This window comes from Maylandia zebra, linkage group LG7 (genome assembly GCF_041146795.1).
Source record: "Maylandia zebra isolate NMK-2024a linkage group LG7, Mzebra_GT3a, whole genome shotgun sequence".
Taxonomy (NCBI): domain Eukaryota; kingdom Metazoa; phylum Chordata; class Actinopteri; order Cichliformes; family Cichlidae; genus Maylandia; species Maylandia zebra.
Window position 1 is genome coordinate 29,274,124 of NC_135173.1, and position 15,901 is coordinate 29,290,024.

Sequence of the window (15,901 nt, forward strand, 5' to 3'; positions counted from 1 at the left end):
ATTTAATAAAGATAAATTTTTAGTTTGACTTCGCCGCCACAGCTCGGCAGGCTCTCCGCTGACTGAAGGGACACCATCCAATTGCTGCCACACTCTCACACAACTCTGCCACTGCGACCACTGGAAGGTTAGAAAGAGGAATGTGCGTGCAGTCTATTTAAAAAGAAAAAAAAACTTTATTCATAATTAGATCTTTTACAAAAGCAGAGAAAATGGAGGAGGTGTCACATTTAAATCCCACAAAAAAAACAACAAAAAAAACCAAGATTAATGAGACAAATTAGTAATAATAACCCTTCAACCAATCACTGGCCTCCAATCAGATGTGAGCTAGCTGATGCTAACAAAAACCTGTGAGCAATAAAGTTTGAAACATTCAAACAGGAATGTGTTCAGCTGCTGTTCGAGTCTCTGAGTGAGAGGGACAGAGAGGGAGGGGTTTGGCATTTCCCGCTCACGGGCACAAGGCATTCTGGGAGTCTGCGTGCTTGTTGTGATAAGCATCTATTTCGAGTACTCCGCAGAGAAAAATACCCAGAATTCCTAAAACTCCTCTCTTAAAATCTGTCTCTGATCCGGCCCTGCCCCCTGAGCCTGTAAGTCATCCAATTACAGGCTGCCGAGGCCTTCTCCCACTCTGATTCGTTGGCCAGGCTGCAGGTTGAAGCTGAAGTCTTTGGGGGCCTCGAAAAGCAGAACGATGGTGGAGCCCAGGTTAAACTCCCCGACCGACTCTCCCTTCTGTAAGGCCACGCCCCCTTCACCAGCAAACTTCACCGTCTGGTCAGCAATGTAGCTGTGATCATGAAAGGAGCCTTTACTGTAACGAGGTGTGTTGGTCTGAAGCTCCTGAGCAATTAAAACAGGAAGTGTTAAAACCAACCATCAATCGATCAGTCAATCAGTTAATCAATATTTCACTATACAGAGTGAACGAGATAAGAAAGACCAACAAGAACTGATCAAAACAAAACGTGCAGAAAAACCACAGGAACACAAAGTAACGTCACCTGGTCAAAGTAAATTCTGATTGAACCGACGTTCGTGGCACCGACCGCCGTTAATGAGAAGAAGCCTTGCTGCCATTGGCCGGTGAGAACCACACGCTCGTTAAGGCAAAAGAGCTCTTTGATCCAACGAGCAACGCCTGGGTTCACCGACATTAACGAGCCTAACGAGGAAGGACACACAGGCGGGTCAGGGTGGGGGCGCAAAGACCACATGGCTGCACAGGTGAACACACTCTCACCTGGAAAGTGACGCCGAAGCTCCACCCTCCAGTCTGTGGGCGAATGGAAGCAGTGGTAGTCACCTGGAGCCAGGTAAATGACAACGTGGAAAAGGTCGCTGTCGGGAGACGAGAGGAGGTCGTCCCTGAAGGAGGAGGACGACGAGGAGTCTGAGGACAAAGAGAAGCCGGGGTTAAACAGGTAAACAACAAACAAACCTCAAAGATGCCCTCAGGGATTCAACAGGTGTGACTGCAAAGTGTCAAACTGAAGTCAGGAGACGAGGAGTCACACGTACATTCAGGTGAAGTTCACAGAAAGTCGCTGTATCTTAGTTCTATCAAACCTGCTTAATATAAAACTCAGCAGGTTTTCAAACCTACAACACCTCAGGGGATTTTCACCTGCATGGTGAACAAATGTCATTTCCAAGAGAAATCATAAAAACTTTGAAGTCAGCTGGTCATTGTGGCAGGGTGTTCTTCCTTTTTTTCAGTGATGCCTGGACCTGGAGAGTTGTGTGGACGGGTGGGCCGAAGAAGTTCCCAGTTCCATTATTTTATTTATTATTATTTATTAATGATTCCTTATTTTTTCCACTAGTTTTTGAGCCTTTATAGGGTCCCACATGATCCCGCTTTTCATTTTATTAGACTTTGTGGAGGGGAAAATAAGTACTTTCATTTGCCATGTATTCCTTTCACATTTTCTATACAGGCGCTGTGGAGAGCATCCTCACACAGAACATGACATCGTGGTTTGGGAACAGCTGTGTGAAGGACCAAAAAGCTCTCCAGAGAGTGATCCGTACAGCAGAACGCTGCTGCAGGATTGCTCTCCCCCCGCTTCAGGACACCTACACCAGGAGATGCCGGACTAGAGCAGCGCAGATACTGAAGGACCCGTCCCATCCTGGCAACAAACTGTTCCAACTTCTGCAATCTTCCGGGCAAGGACAGAGAGACTCAAGAGGAGCTTCTATCCCCAAGCCATCCGTGCCCTAAACACACACACCCGCCCTCTCACATCATCTATAATTGACTGAGACAGGACTCTCTTCCAGACACTAAACCAAGGCACAATGTACATTTCAATTCCTTTAATTTTAAATATGTTTATATTGTCTATCCTGTAAAATAGTCAGATGTCTATTCATATTAATGTACAGAATTCACCTGCTTGCTGCTACTACTGCACATTCACCCAGTGTATATACTATATATATATATATATATATATATATATATATATATATATATATATATATATATAATGTTCTTCCTCTACACCCCCCCCCAATTTTTGCACATGTCGAGGAGCGTGTCAGGCTACATTTCACTGTGTGTTATACTTGTATAACATGTGACAAATAAAGAACCTTGAACCTTGAACACATTAATATATTTTGATGCAATGTTTTATTGGGTATATTACATGACATAAAATATATCTGACGTTAGCGTTACAAAACTACACTACGTGAGTTGTACATATGGTCACCGTTACATGGAGGCGGTCTGGTCTTACCTTTGCACCGCCTCTTCTGTGGTCCGAGGAAATGTTCCAGACTGTAGGTGACCCCCTTCACCTGCTCCACCTCTGAGTTCTTTACGCGACCAAAGTGGAGGATCCTTCCATCAGCCGGAGAGGTCTGGAAGAGGCCGGAGACCCCAAACAACCAGGTTAACCCCCAAGTTTAATTGCCTAGTTTAATGTTATCTCACAGGTTAACCCCTGGTCTAGCTCCAAGTTTAACTTCGTCTCCCAGTATCTTTCACATTAGCTTCAGTTAAACTGGGCGATAGAATTGATTTTATCTTCCATCACAAAATGTATTGATCTTTAATGATTCACAGAGTTTCACTAGTTGCACATGTTGTCATGTTACAGCTCTATTCCAAAATTAATTCAATTAATTTTTCACCTAAAAATTCTATACACAATAGCCCACATTGACAAAGGCAAATGTTTGCTGAAATTATTTTTATTATTAAAAAGTAAAAAACACAAATATAATTAAAGCTGCAAGCAGCGTTATGAGGGCCCTCGCACCCCCGGCGCGTCGAGCCACGCCCAACACCTAAAACCAGCACATCCGATCTGATGTCACATTGATGGAATTCATGCATTTAACCACCAGCTAACATTTCAACTCATTCATTCATGATTAGTTAGTCGTTCCACTAGGTGGCGCTCTAACCATTATGTACAAATGGCATAACAAACACTTCCAAGCTCGAGTCTCATCACACCTGAGACGTTTGGGAGAGATTGGACATTGTGTTTTTGAGTGACAGCAGATTACTGCTTTTTGGCGAGTGATTCAAACTCTAAGTGCCGCCATAACCACCCCGTTTCCCTGGACGTAAAAAGCTTCGCAATTTAACAACACAAAGGTCTTTGGATTCCACACACTGAAGAATGCTTCAATATGATGAAATCCCTTGGAGGAGTTCGTCAAAGTATGAGGCCTGAAAAGAGGGGAAAATGTCATCAAAATTGCACATTAATTTTAAAATGGCTGACTTCCTGTTGGATTTGGGATATTGCTCCAAGAGACTTTTTTGTACATCTTGATATCTTACACAAGCTTACCAAGTGTCAGACTCATAGATGAAACACAGAGCAGGGGCTGATGTTTTGAAATATTGTAGGGGGCGCTGTGGAGCCATTTTGCGCTATTCAAGGAAAATGGTTACATAACAACAATGCCTTCATCCATTTGGAGGTGTGTGCCAAATTTCAAGCCTCTATAAACTTTCCAAGCCCCTCAAAAGCCACTTCATCTTTCATGATGAACCGCGTTGCCACCAGGGTGCGCCGTTCAGTTTAAAGTCACAATTTTTGCACTGAAGCATCACGAGGGACTGATGGTGATATTCACCGCTTTTGAGGTGGCCACGATCAACCTGTGAAAATCAGTACAACAAAGTTAAAGCCATGACATTTCCTGTTGCCACTAGGTGGCGCTGTCCGTATTTCCGACAATGGGCACATCAATCTGTTCAGGGCGGGTCTGACATCATGCCTGTAAAGTCTGGTACTGATCAGACTGGATTTCATTGAGTTATACTAATTTGTTTCTTCATGGCGTGACATCAAAGTTCGCCATGCTGCTGGGGTCACACCCTTTCGCGAAAAGTCACAGTTTTCACTGTAACCCAAGGCCAACTCCTTAAGGCTTTCCTGGAGAAATTTGAGGCTGCAGGTGTCACCCATCACTATACTGTACCCCAAAGTGTAAAACATGACATTTCCTGTTCCCACTAGGTGGCGCTGTCCCTGGTGTCAAATATGGCAGTTGAAATATGTTCAGGGGTGGAGCCTTATCATATGTGTTCACTTTGGTCAAGGTCAGAAAATGTATGACAAAATGAGAGGCAATAAGATTTTCATGGCGAGTCATCGAAATTCGCCATGGCGCCACGGCCTCATAGTATTGTGAAAACTCAAAAGCTCCGCAATTTAACATGGCACAAGGGTGTAGTTGACACTGTCCAAATTTGAAGGTTATGAAATGAAACCCCAAGGAGGAGTTCGCAAAAGTTCGAGGCATGGAAATGGCAAAATTAGAGCCAAAATGTCACCTTCTCTTCCAAATGGCGGACTTCCTGTTGGGTTTGCGTCAATGGGCCCACAGACTTTTTTGTTCGTCTTGGCATGATACACATGTGTGCCAAATTTCATACATGTAGCTCAAACGATGTGGTCGTAGGGCTGCATTTAACAAGGCATAGGTGGCGCTCTAGAGCCATTTCCCAGTGCTCATATGTAAAACCATTAAAATACAAAATTTTTCACCAGACCTGGCATGTGTGCAAAATTTCATGAGTTTTTGAGCATGTTTAGGCCCTCAAAAAGGCCCTTGTTTCGCCTGAATAATAATAATAATAATAATAATAATAATAATAATAATAAGAAACGGAGCAGATACAATAGGGCCTTCGCACTCTCAGTGCTCGGGCCCTAACAAGTATGAAGCAGCAACAGCATTTATTTATTAATTCAATTCACTTTTATTTATACAGCGCCAAATCACAACAAAGGTCATCTAAAGGCGCTCCATATTGTAAGTTAGACGCTACAATAATATAGAGATGGCACAATACTACTTTTTTATGTCTGATACCAATACCACAAATTTGGATATCTACCGATACCGATACGAATCCGTCTATTTTATAATAAATAAAACTTTTTGTTTTTAAATGTCTTGCTGCATTTTGCATACGTTCATACCAAAATTTAAAAACAAAAAACACTATTACACTTGTCTGCAAAAAATACACTGCACCCAAAAATATTTCAGTTTAGCAATACTGATCTTTTAAAATCAAAGTATTTAAAGTAACATTCAAATAGTAATTTAAAATGCAATTTTATGCAGATTTCAAAAACTCTTTGTTTCTGAAAAAAAGAAGTGCAATATCAGCACAAAATTATGTTTATACTCAACAACTTCAGGTTGTAGAATGGACCCTTTAAGCTTAACAATAAATAGACATCCAGAGTGGAAAGCAGTGCAAAAAAATGCAAACACGGCCTCTCACAACACTCATCTTTTATCAAGTCAGTGTAAGCTGTTTGTCTGACATTTAACCTGAGACTGAAATTTGTGCAAATTCTACAAAAAAACTTAAAACAAGTGTGAAAAAAAAAGAAGTGTTTTTCATAGGTTTTTTTTCTCCGAACCACGAAACTGTTTAGCCATGTGTCGTCCCAAGGTAGGTATCTCTGACAGAATTAGTTTCCCCTGCATCACGCTGGGCTCTCCAAATCACAAACAAACAGTATCTCACATTCTTGATTTTTAGTTCACAAACACTTCTTATAATGACTCCTGAAACTTTGCACGTTTTAGCTCTTTATACAGTAAAGTTATAGGACAATAAAAATAATTATCAGGCAAAATGTCCTTCATTAGTTAAAATAATCCTGTCTGATACCACGTGAGAATAATAAATATATTATAACCCTCATACTAAATGGTAATCTAACAACACTCATTTTTCACTTTTTCACAAAACTAAAACATCACGTCTAATTGTCTGTAATGAAGGTGGAGTAAACTAGATCCGCACTCCGTGCCCAGCGAATCCTCGCAACACAGGGGGAACAAATTTTGTCGGGGATACCTACCTTGGCACAACACCTGGTTTGGCAGCACGTAGCGAGGCTCTGAATGCTTTCAGTGTGAACTCCAGACCGCCAACAGGTCTCCCATTCTTCTTTGCAGAACCTCTCGAGCTCCATCAGGCTGGATGAGGAACATCAGCGCATAGAAATCTTCAGATTTCTCCAGAGATGTTTAATCGGGTTCAAGGCTGGTCTCTGTCTGGGCCTCTTGAGGACATTCACAGCATGGTCCTGCAGAAGCCTATCCTTTGTTATCTCAGCTGTGTGTTGAAGGTCGTTGTCCTGTTGGTCTTGCCCTCTACCCTGACTAGTCTCCCAGTTACTGCTGCAAAAGTACATCTCCACAGCATGATGCTGCCACCACCTTGCTTCTCTATAGGGATGGTACTGGTCAGGTGATGAGCGATGCCTGGTTTCCTCCAGACATGACACTTCACATTCAGGCCAACGAGTTCCATCTTTGTGTCATCAGATAATTTTGGTTCCATGGTCTGAAAGTCCTTCAGGTGCCTTTTGGCAAACTCCATGCAGGCTGTCATGTGCTTTTTACTGAGGAGTGGCTTCAGTCTGCCTGCTCTAGCATACAGGCCTGATTGGTGGAGTGCTGCAGAAATGGTTGTCCTTCTGGAACGTTCTTCTCTTTCCACAGAGCAATGCTCTCGGTCACCTCTGAGGCCCTTCTACCCTGATCGCTCAGATTGGCTCGGCGCCCAGTTCTAGGAAGAGCTTGGTTGGTGTCAAACTTCTTCCAATTACAGATGATGGAGGCCTGTGTGCTCATGGAGACCTTTCCTGTACCCTTCAGTAGATCTGTCTCCATGCAATCCTACAGACAGTTCCTTAGACTTCCTGGCTTGGATTGTGCTTTGACATGTACTCACAGTACTCAGCTATGGTACCTTATAGACAGGTGTGTGCCCTTCCAAATCATGTCCACTCTACTGAATTTACCACAGGTGGACTCCAGTCAAGCTGTAGAAACATGTGACCGATGATCGGTGGAAACACGAAGCACATGAATTCAATTTTGCGTCTCGTGGAAAAGGCTGTGAATACTTATGTATATGTTACATTTTTGTTTTGTTCTTTTATTTTTAATAAATTTGCAGTAATTTTAAGCCAACTGTTTTCACTTCATCATTCTGGGGTAATATATGTAAAATGAATTTCAGAATAGGGCTGTAACATGACAACATGCGCAACAACTGAAGCTCTCTTGATACTTTCCTGAGGCACGGCAACGTTATCTCTCAGTTTAACCATGTTTATCTCCCAGTTTAGACCCTGTCTAAGCAGGAGGAGGAGCAGGTTACCAGGCAGGAGGAGGCGCAGAGTGGTCGGACTGCAGGTTTAAGGCGTCGCCTGAAAAATTCTCCTAGATTTCTGTAATGATGTAAATCCTCCACTGCTGCCTCCTGGTGGACAAACAGAGGAACAAACAAACTTTATTTAATAGTAATAAAGAAAACAAAATGGCCAAATAAACAAACTGAGCATGTCCTGACCTGCATGTTCACGCCAAAGGTCCAGATATACAGGGAGTAGATGGGTTTCCGAAGCCAAGTGGGGAGCTCCACCCCATTCAGACGACCCCACGCCCGAGAGAGGAGTCGAGTAGGGAAGGAACGGTACAATGCCACCTGTAGGAGGAAACAGCAGCTACACCTTTGAATTTATTTACATGAGTGGATAAAATGACAAATGACGAGTCATTCTATAGACTGGAGTAAAAAGAGAGAAAGTAAAGGAGGAGTTTTGGGGGAGTCGTGGGTAAGAAGAGAATGGATAAATAGGGGTAGGGGACTAAAGTTTAGATGTCCAACAGTTTTTTAGGGTAATTGAATCCAATCGATGGGACAGATCAATAAGTTTGTTATCAGTGATCAATAAGGTGTTCTGTTTGTGTTTCTGCTTCTGATTGTTTCACGCTTTCATTTTCAAAATGCAGACTGGAAATGTTGCGTCACTGCATCAACTGGTCGATTGAGCAGATATTGATCAGAGGAGACAGGAAAGGAGGTGAAGCAGGATGTACGAATATGGCTGCTGCCCGCCTTGCACTTCAACCAATCAGAGGCTTCTTACCCGGCAGGCCAGTGGCCGCAGAGTGCTCACAGACAGGATATAGCACAGGAAGGAGATTGGCCGGTGGCGCCATGCGGCAGGGCGACTCACGCCACCCTTGAGCGCGCTCAGACGGTGACGAAGAGCCAAACGAGGGACCTGAAGCCTGATTATAATAACGAGATTTAACGTGAACATGAATATTTTTCAAATACAAGAAAAAAAATAAACCAGAACAGCTGATGAGTCCAAGTCATGTAAACAGGCGGGTGTAGGCAGGTGAGGAGAAGGCGGGGCTTGTGCGTGGGGAGAGGCGGAGGAGGAGCAGACGCTAAAAGATAAGAACACTAAAAGAATTCTAACAGGGATGGAGACTGATGTCATGATGTCATTAACTCCCCCAAAATAAACTCTCAGCAGCTGGAGTGATGCCATTTATTTTTATATTCTTCAGCCAATAAGATTCAAGGTGCTCACCTGGATACATGAGTCTGACAGAGTGTGTGTGTGTGTGTGTGTGTGTGTGTGTGTGTGTGTGTGTGTGTGTGTGTGTGAGAAAGCGAGTGAGCGAATGTATGTGTGAGAGAAAGTAAGCAATGAATGTGCGTGAGAGCGTTTAGGAAGGGGGGTTTCTACGGTGACTGCTTGCTTAGCAGGTCAGCTATTTTAGCTTTAGCCTAGCTTAGTGTGTTAGCCTCTTTCCATTTGATCCTGTGCTAACCTGCAAACCCAGTTAGATAACCACTGATGCTAATCCTGCTGCAACACACACACACACACACACACACACACACACACACACACACACACACACACACACACTTCTTTCACGCCTGAGACTCTTGAGAGTCCTGTTTTCAGAGGGTCAAAAGTATTTGGACATGTCAACAACATTTAAATGTAAGAACGGTTTGACTGCTGAAGAACCCACAGACTGCTGTGTCTCCTCCTTCAGCTGGCTTCTTCTCTCTGCCTTCAGTTTTAATTACTGAAATGCTGGCCTGAGATCAGCTCTTGGACTTTTCTCTCCCATCATTCTGGTTCAGCTTCATCTTGTTTGTCTGTCTAAAGATCATTTTTCAGATGTTTTAAAGTCAGATCTTCCTGAGTGAGGTTAGTAAGCGCCGCGTTTCCCTCCATGACGGCATCTCTTGATCACAGACCTTCTCCTCACAGAGACTTCTGATGTTGTGAAGCTGTTTTTCTGAACATGCAAATAATTTTGTCATCACCTTTAGTGCCCTCTCTGCTCTCTCAGGTCTGTTGCTGAGCTGATCAGTGATTCATTCTTTTTAACAGTGATCGAGTTTATTGATTGGGACACTGATAAAAAGTTTCTGCTCTGTGACTGCTATATTTTGGTGTTTCAGATCAATGATGGCCTCTCTCACCTGCACTAACGTCTCTTTGGGCCTCATATTTTGAACATGAAAACCATAAAAATTCAGAGATCACCTCTGCTTCGCGAGTCCTGGAATAACATCAACCGTCGGATTACTTCTGACCCTGTGAAGACGGTGGCCCGAGTATTACCTGCACTTCCTGATCTGTGGATCTGATTCGTTAAATTTTAAACTTTGAGCGGCATCCTCTGTCCCTTCCTGTTGTGCTTCTAAATGAAACTGTACTCACTGTTTGTGTAAATAAAGTTTTTCTCTACTTCCTCTCCCACCTGAATTGTGCTGTCGTTCTCCTCCTCACTCCTCGCCCTCCTCCATCTTTCTCGCTCTCTCCTTTGGGAGTTCGCCTCTGCCGCCTCACCTGCCGCAGCAGGGCACTCTCACCACGCCTCCTGTCGCCACGGCGACCAGAGAAAAACCTCACCATGAACGAGCGTTGGGCGAAGACGCCGTCGCAGGAGAGCGAACCGGCCGACGACACATCAGGATGACGAAGAGTTAAAGAGGTGAGAGAGAAAGAGGAGTGTCCGTGGAGAGCAGACGGAGAAATGAGAGAGAGACGGAGGAACGCATAGAGGAGGAGGAGGAGGAGGAGGGCATAACGCTGAACAGCTCCTCCTCTGTTTATTAATAGCATGAAGGAGGAAGAAACTGTCAATCATTAATCACTGATCATCCATTCACACTGAATCTTAAATAAAAGCTTCATTTTTTATTCTCAGGGTTAAAATCATTTTTATTTTGGAAAACACTCATGCAGATTATAAACACTCAAAAATTAAAAGTTTGTTTTGTTATATTTCTCCTCCCTGTAATTTTTCCATGTTTGAGGAATTAAAACAGAAAAATGGTTAAAATACTTTTGTTGAGGATAAAATTTAAAATTAAAGATTAAAAAATTTTATTAAAAAAGAAACAGCCATTGTTAAATTATTGATCAAATTGTGACAGTTTTTATTATTTTAAATGAGTGTTTGGAATGAAATTATTATTTAACTATTAAAACTATTATTTCAATTAATTTTTTTTGTTTTTAAATTACAAATCTGCACCAAAACAAATAAAATAACTGAAATAAATTTATATTTCAACACTTTATGAAGAGTTTATAAATAAAGCTCATCTTGTAACCGGAAGGTTACCGGTTCGATCCCCTGCTCTGTCTGTCTTGGTCTTTGTGTCCTTGGGCAAGACACTTCACCTACCACCTACCAATGGCGCGATATGGCAGCCTCGCTTCTGTCAGTCTGCCCCAGGGCAGCTGTGGCTACAACTGTAGCTTACCTCCACCAGTGTGTGAATGTGAGAGTGAATGAATAGTGGAATTGTAAAGCGCTTTGAGGGTCTAGAAAAGTGCTTTATAGATGCAATCCATTATTATTATTATTATTATTATTATTTTTAAATTTATTTTGTCAGTATTATTTAATTATTTTTATTCTCTGATAAAAAGTATTAAAATTATTGTGTTTTTCTTTTAAAAGCAGAAATGAAAAAAGCCTGATCATTAAACCTGCAAATAAAGACTTTTGTGCCAGTCACAGGCCAACCAATCAGAGCAAGACAACCGTGAGGAGAGGGGCGGGGCCTGCCTGAGTGACCGAGCTGTGTGACATAACATCACCTTTCACCCAGATAACCAACCAACCAGCTGACCTGCTGTGATGTCACCATATGTTGAGGTTGAGGTTTTGTTTTTTTAAAAGGTGAATGTGGCAGCTTCCAGGTGAGGCAGGCGTGACAGGTTAGTTCAGGGGTGTCGAACTACAGGCCTCAAGGGTCGGTGTCCTGCATGTTTTAGATATCACCCTGGGTCAACACACCTGAATCAAATGATTAGTTCATTACCAGGGATTTGTAGAACTTCAAGACAGGAGGTAATTTAGCCATTTAAATCAGCTGCAATGGATCAAGGACAACTAAAACCTGCAGGACACCGACCTTTGAGGCCTGAAGTTCGACACCTGTGGGTTAGCTGATCTTAACAGGAAGTGAGGTGTCCTGTTCTATCAGCCAATGGTTAGTTAAAGCACAAACTTATAGATCAACTGTCAATAATCAATAGCTCGTCTGCCTTCTGTCATCACAGAGTAACTTTTAAAGAAACTCAGCAGAATCGCATCATCATTACATCATCACCCTGAGCCTTCAAGCACACAGGTGAGGTGTTACTGACACGTGAGATCAAAACTAGTATTTCATTATTTCAACTCGGTAACTACAGTGATGAATAGGAGGCGGAGGGCATAATGTCAGCGGTTCAGAGGGGGAGGAGTCAGTCGAACAGGTGACAGTCCAGTTTAAGCTCAGAGTGGGAGGAGGAGGAAGGGTTTATGGGCTGTTTGTGTCCTCTGATAGATTCCCTGTAATAACTGATAACTGACTGTTGTGTAACGCTGACCGCCATCACACCACGTTTCATCTCACAGCAACCTTTGACCTATCCTCAGCTGCTGACACAGCTGGCCTTCTGACTGACACATTTCAGTGTTTAATCGTTTCTGTCACGGCTCCACAAACCCCCTGCATCTCTTTCAAAATAAAAGCATGAATTCTTACTGAGCCACTGTAAGTCCTCCTGTCGTCAGTGAGAGCCCACGAGCCCATGGCACCAACGCCAGCGGCTGCAAAACACTTCCAGAGGCCTCAGAGCATCAAAACCTTCACAAGCACCGCTGATGATGTGATCACCACTATGCTGTAATCCTCCGGATATGATTTTAAACAGAGAGACAATCTAAACACAGTCTCACACACACAGACACTTTAGTTACAACGTAAGGTTTTTTAAGAGCTTTAAAATGACTAGTGGCAATAAAAACTGAGAGAGAGTATAAGAATGTGTAAGAATGAGTCCATTTACAGGTTCACTCTGATTCACCGTAGGGGAAATTTGGGGCTCAGTTTTGACCTGAGGACTCTGCCATGCAGACCAGGAGAGCAGGAAATCAAACCATGGACCCACAGCGCCCCCCTCAGGCCCATGAATCTATACGTTTGTGTTTAAAATCACGTAAATAATCAAAAAACTAATTTTATCTTCTTCAGTTACTGTAAAAATAAAAGGCTTCTTTCTTCTGTAAACATAATCAATGAACCGACGCTCTGACTGTAAATAAAGTTTGGAACAAACCGAAGGCCCGAGGAACTGCTTCCTGTACATTTGGTTTGTTTCCTGTTCAAGATTTTCATTTTTCTGTGAATTTAAATTTTTTTTAAAAAGTGTTTCAATCATCGAGGAGCTCAATCAATATGAGCCCAATGCTTCCTGTCGCCGCTGTCACAGAAATGTTTAAATATCTGTGGAGTTGTTGTTTAAACGTTGCGCGAGTAGGTCGTCCTTAAGTGTTTCTGAGTTTTTTCTTTGAAATGAGGCGAACAGATTTTATTGAGTCAATTTATTTGGGGAGAAACTCAAAAAATTTCAAGCGTTTTGTTTCTGATGACCAGAATCAGCATCTTCCACCTGACAGCCGAACGTCTCGATTTTACTTCGCAGAGACAATTTTTCCCATGCTGCCACCGACCAATCACAGAAATGAGAGCTACAAACACGTCGCAGGTAAACAAAAGGCACTGACGCCGCGTTCATTGTGAGTCCGACTGCACGTGCTCAGTGTTACAAGGCAAGTGAGGAGACATCAGAGAAAGTTTTCACTTTACCTGTGTGGGTGTAGCCACAGGGGGCGGGGCTCCATCCTCCCCCTGGCCCCACTTCTGGTACTGCTTGTAACCAAGGTAACCACCACCAGTCACCAATAGGAAGGGCAGGGGCCGGGGGCCTGGCAGAAGCCCACGTCCTGAAGAGACAACGAGAGCCGATTGGACTACAGAGATTACATCATCCACAAACAAACAACAGCTGAAGAGCTCTGTCTTCTCCAGTTTTGGGGTGGGGGGGCTCACCTGTGCTGAAGCGTCTGCAGCTCTGAGAGAAAACTCTGAAAAACAGGAAGGACACTCAAACTGATCAATCAGATCACATCAGTGATCAATACATGAGACGTTCAGCGTCAGAGAGCACAGGTATCGCCCCTAGTGGACACCTGACACGTTCAGTGGCTTTAAATGAACGAGACACTTAAAATTCTGGTCTCTCTGAGTTTCAGAAAACAAAGATGCTAAATGGTTAATGACTCATTATCGAAAGCGACACTGAAAAGCTTAAAAAGAATGTATGTGTGTGAAGGTTCTCGGACATCCAGGTCATCGTAGTCCAAAAAGCTTCTTCGGCTCTTCCTTTATAAACAGGTGAGATGAAGAACAGATAAATACCTGCCGCTGCTCCATACCCTCCGAAAGGCCGCCGCCATCTTGTGTTTCCGGACGTGACGTATGACGTCGTGCGTAAGAGCACTACTGGAACGAAGCCCCGCTCCCCCTTTGTCCCACGTGAGGAAACACAAGTATTTCGGTTTATTCTTGATTAAAAAGCTTAAACGATCATAGACGATTTATTGATTTTAAGATGTAATTATTGTTCAATTACGTAACATCCTGATAGCCAAACATGCTCCCACTCTGGACCACACTACTTCACCTAAAGAGCAAACGGGTAGTGATGGGACGTTCTGTATCGAGGCTTCGGAGCGTGTGTCGAGTAATGGAGGGGGCGTTTCCGCGAAGCGCGTATCGAGGCTTGCTTCATTTATGGGAGGAGCTGAAAATGATGACGTCCGAAGCCTCGCTGCCCGGCTGTACCACGTGACTGGTTCATGAAGTGGTTCGAACTTTGCCGCGAGATATGACAGCGATATAAACCCCTCAGACTTCATTCAAAAATGTGGGTGTTTGATGGAGAGTTGCGGTTAGTGAGAGTTTGGAGACCGTTTGGAGGTTTATGAGAGTGAGGAAAGTCAGGAGAGAATGGAGCCAGCTAAGAAGAGGAGGATGTCCTCCCCTGTGTGGGAACATTTTGATCTTATTCCTCCCAACAAGGTATGTAAATTTCTACAGAAGATGTATTTTCATGATACTGATGGTGCAATACAATTTATGTTGAGCTGTCTTGACTTTTGTACAAGGTGAAGTGTTTTCTATGTGCCAGGGAGCTGGGATATAACAGCAACACCTCATCCATGCTTAGGCACTACAGAGCTTTGCATGAGAATAAGGGGAACACCGATTGTGGAGCAAGACCAGGTGAGCCATCAAATGCAATGATAATATAGGATGCAGTAATGTTACTAAATGATATAACAATATTATACAACTGTTATAAGTTACGTATGTGATATTTATATTTGTGCTTTATCTTTATTGTCTTTCCTCAGGAGAACAATCTCAAATAGATGAAGACCTGGTCAGCATGGTGATTGAGGACTCCCAGCCATTTAGCATTGTGGAGGACAAAGGATTCAAAAGATTTGTTAAATCATTAAATCCTAGCTATGTTCTCCCCACTAAAAAGGTCATAAAAGCAGTGAAAATTTAGTTTTTACAGAATAAAATGTGAACAGGCAGGACTGAGGCTCAAAGCCTCAGTGTGTAGCTGTCCATACCTCAACGTTACAAAAGCACAACCACTGTCCACACCCCAACCACACCTCACCTCACAGTAAATGATAATTTCCATTTCAAGCATTGCCAAATAATCATTTCCCATACTGCCACTATAAATATACACAGTATACTGCCATCACTACAATATACATGTTTTACACACTCCTTTTGTTGTTGACATTTACAGGCTGTGTGCAAAATGCCACACTCTTCAAATTCATGCCAGCTATTATTTTTACGTCCAGTAGGTGTCCTGCTAGAGCAAATGAAGCTTCATGAAGCTTCGCGTTGGGGTGAACCAATTGGATGAAAAGCTTCAGTGCTTCATGGGGCTTCATCTGCCCATCACTACAAACGGGTCTCCCGATCACCTGGAACAGCTGGGACAGATATGTCAGCGGGCTCTTCATCCACTACAGCTCCGCCTTCAAAACGCCCCCCTCTCCACCTGCTCGTACTCACCGACCGCCCACAGAAGGTCAAACTGAGCCCACAGCTCCACACCTGCTCACTCTAGCAGCACCACAGTGGATTCAGATTGACACTGCTGCGGTTCATCCATAGACAGGA

General features: G+C 43.2%; 1 protein-coding gene and 1 pseudogene across 4 annotated transcripts; both read right to left on the minus strand.

Annotated features, from left to right (window-relative positions):
• Positions 1–156: 156 nt before the first annotated feature.
• pisd (phosphatidylserine decarboxylase) lies at positions 157–14,340 on the minus strand. Of its 4 annotated transcripts, XM_012920508.5 has the most exons (10): positions 14,319–14,340; positions 14,105–14,210; positions 13,736–13,770; positions 13,493–13,629; positions 7,871–8,005; positions 7,679–7,780; positions 2,757–2,880; positions 1,250–1,399; positions 1,011–1,171; positions 157–849 (listed from the first exon to the last, which is right to left on the minus strand). In XM_012920508.5, the coding sequence occupies exons 1-10, from the start codon at positions 14,323–14,325 to the stop codon at positions 610–612; spliced, it is 1,197 nt and encodes a 398-aa protein (XP_012775962.1). In that variant the 5' UTR covers positions 14,326–14,340; the 3' UTR covers positions 157–609. The 4 variants fall into 4 exon arrangements, with proteins under 4 accessions (XP_012775962.1, XP_024658763.1, XP_076742313.1 ...); XM_024802995.2 differs by lacking the exons at positions 14,105–14,210; positions 14,319–14,340 and adding an exon at positions 8,451–8,595; XM_076886198.1 differs by lacking the exons at positions 13,493–13,629; positions 13,736–13,770; positions 14,105–14,210; positions 14,319–14,340 and adding exons at positions 8,451–8,595; positions 10,102–12,357.
• On the minus strand, positions 5,203–7,672 carry LOC143419451 (uncharacterized; annotated as a pseudogene).
• Positions 14,341–15,901: the final 1,561 nt, after the last annotated feature.

Coding starts and splice junctions, on each gene's coding strand:
- pisd (XM_076886198.1), bottom strand. CDS start 10,466: ATGCTATTAATAAACAGAGGAGGAGCTGTTCAGCGTTATGCCCTCCTC. Junction 1,400..2,756: donor ACAGAAGAGGCGGTGCAAAG/GTAAGACCAGAC, acceptor CTTTGTCCTCAG/ACTCCTCGTCGTCCTCCTCC. Junction 850..1,010: donor TCAGAATTTACTTTGACCAG/GTGACGTTACTT, acceptor TTAATTGCTCAG/GAGCTTCAGACCAACACACC.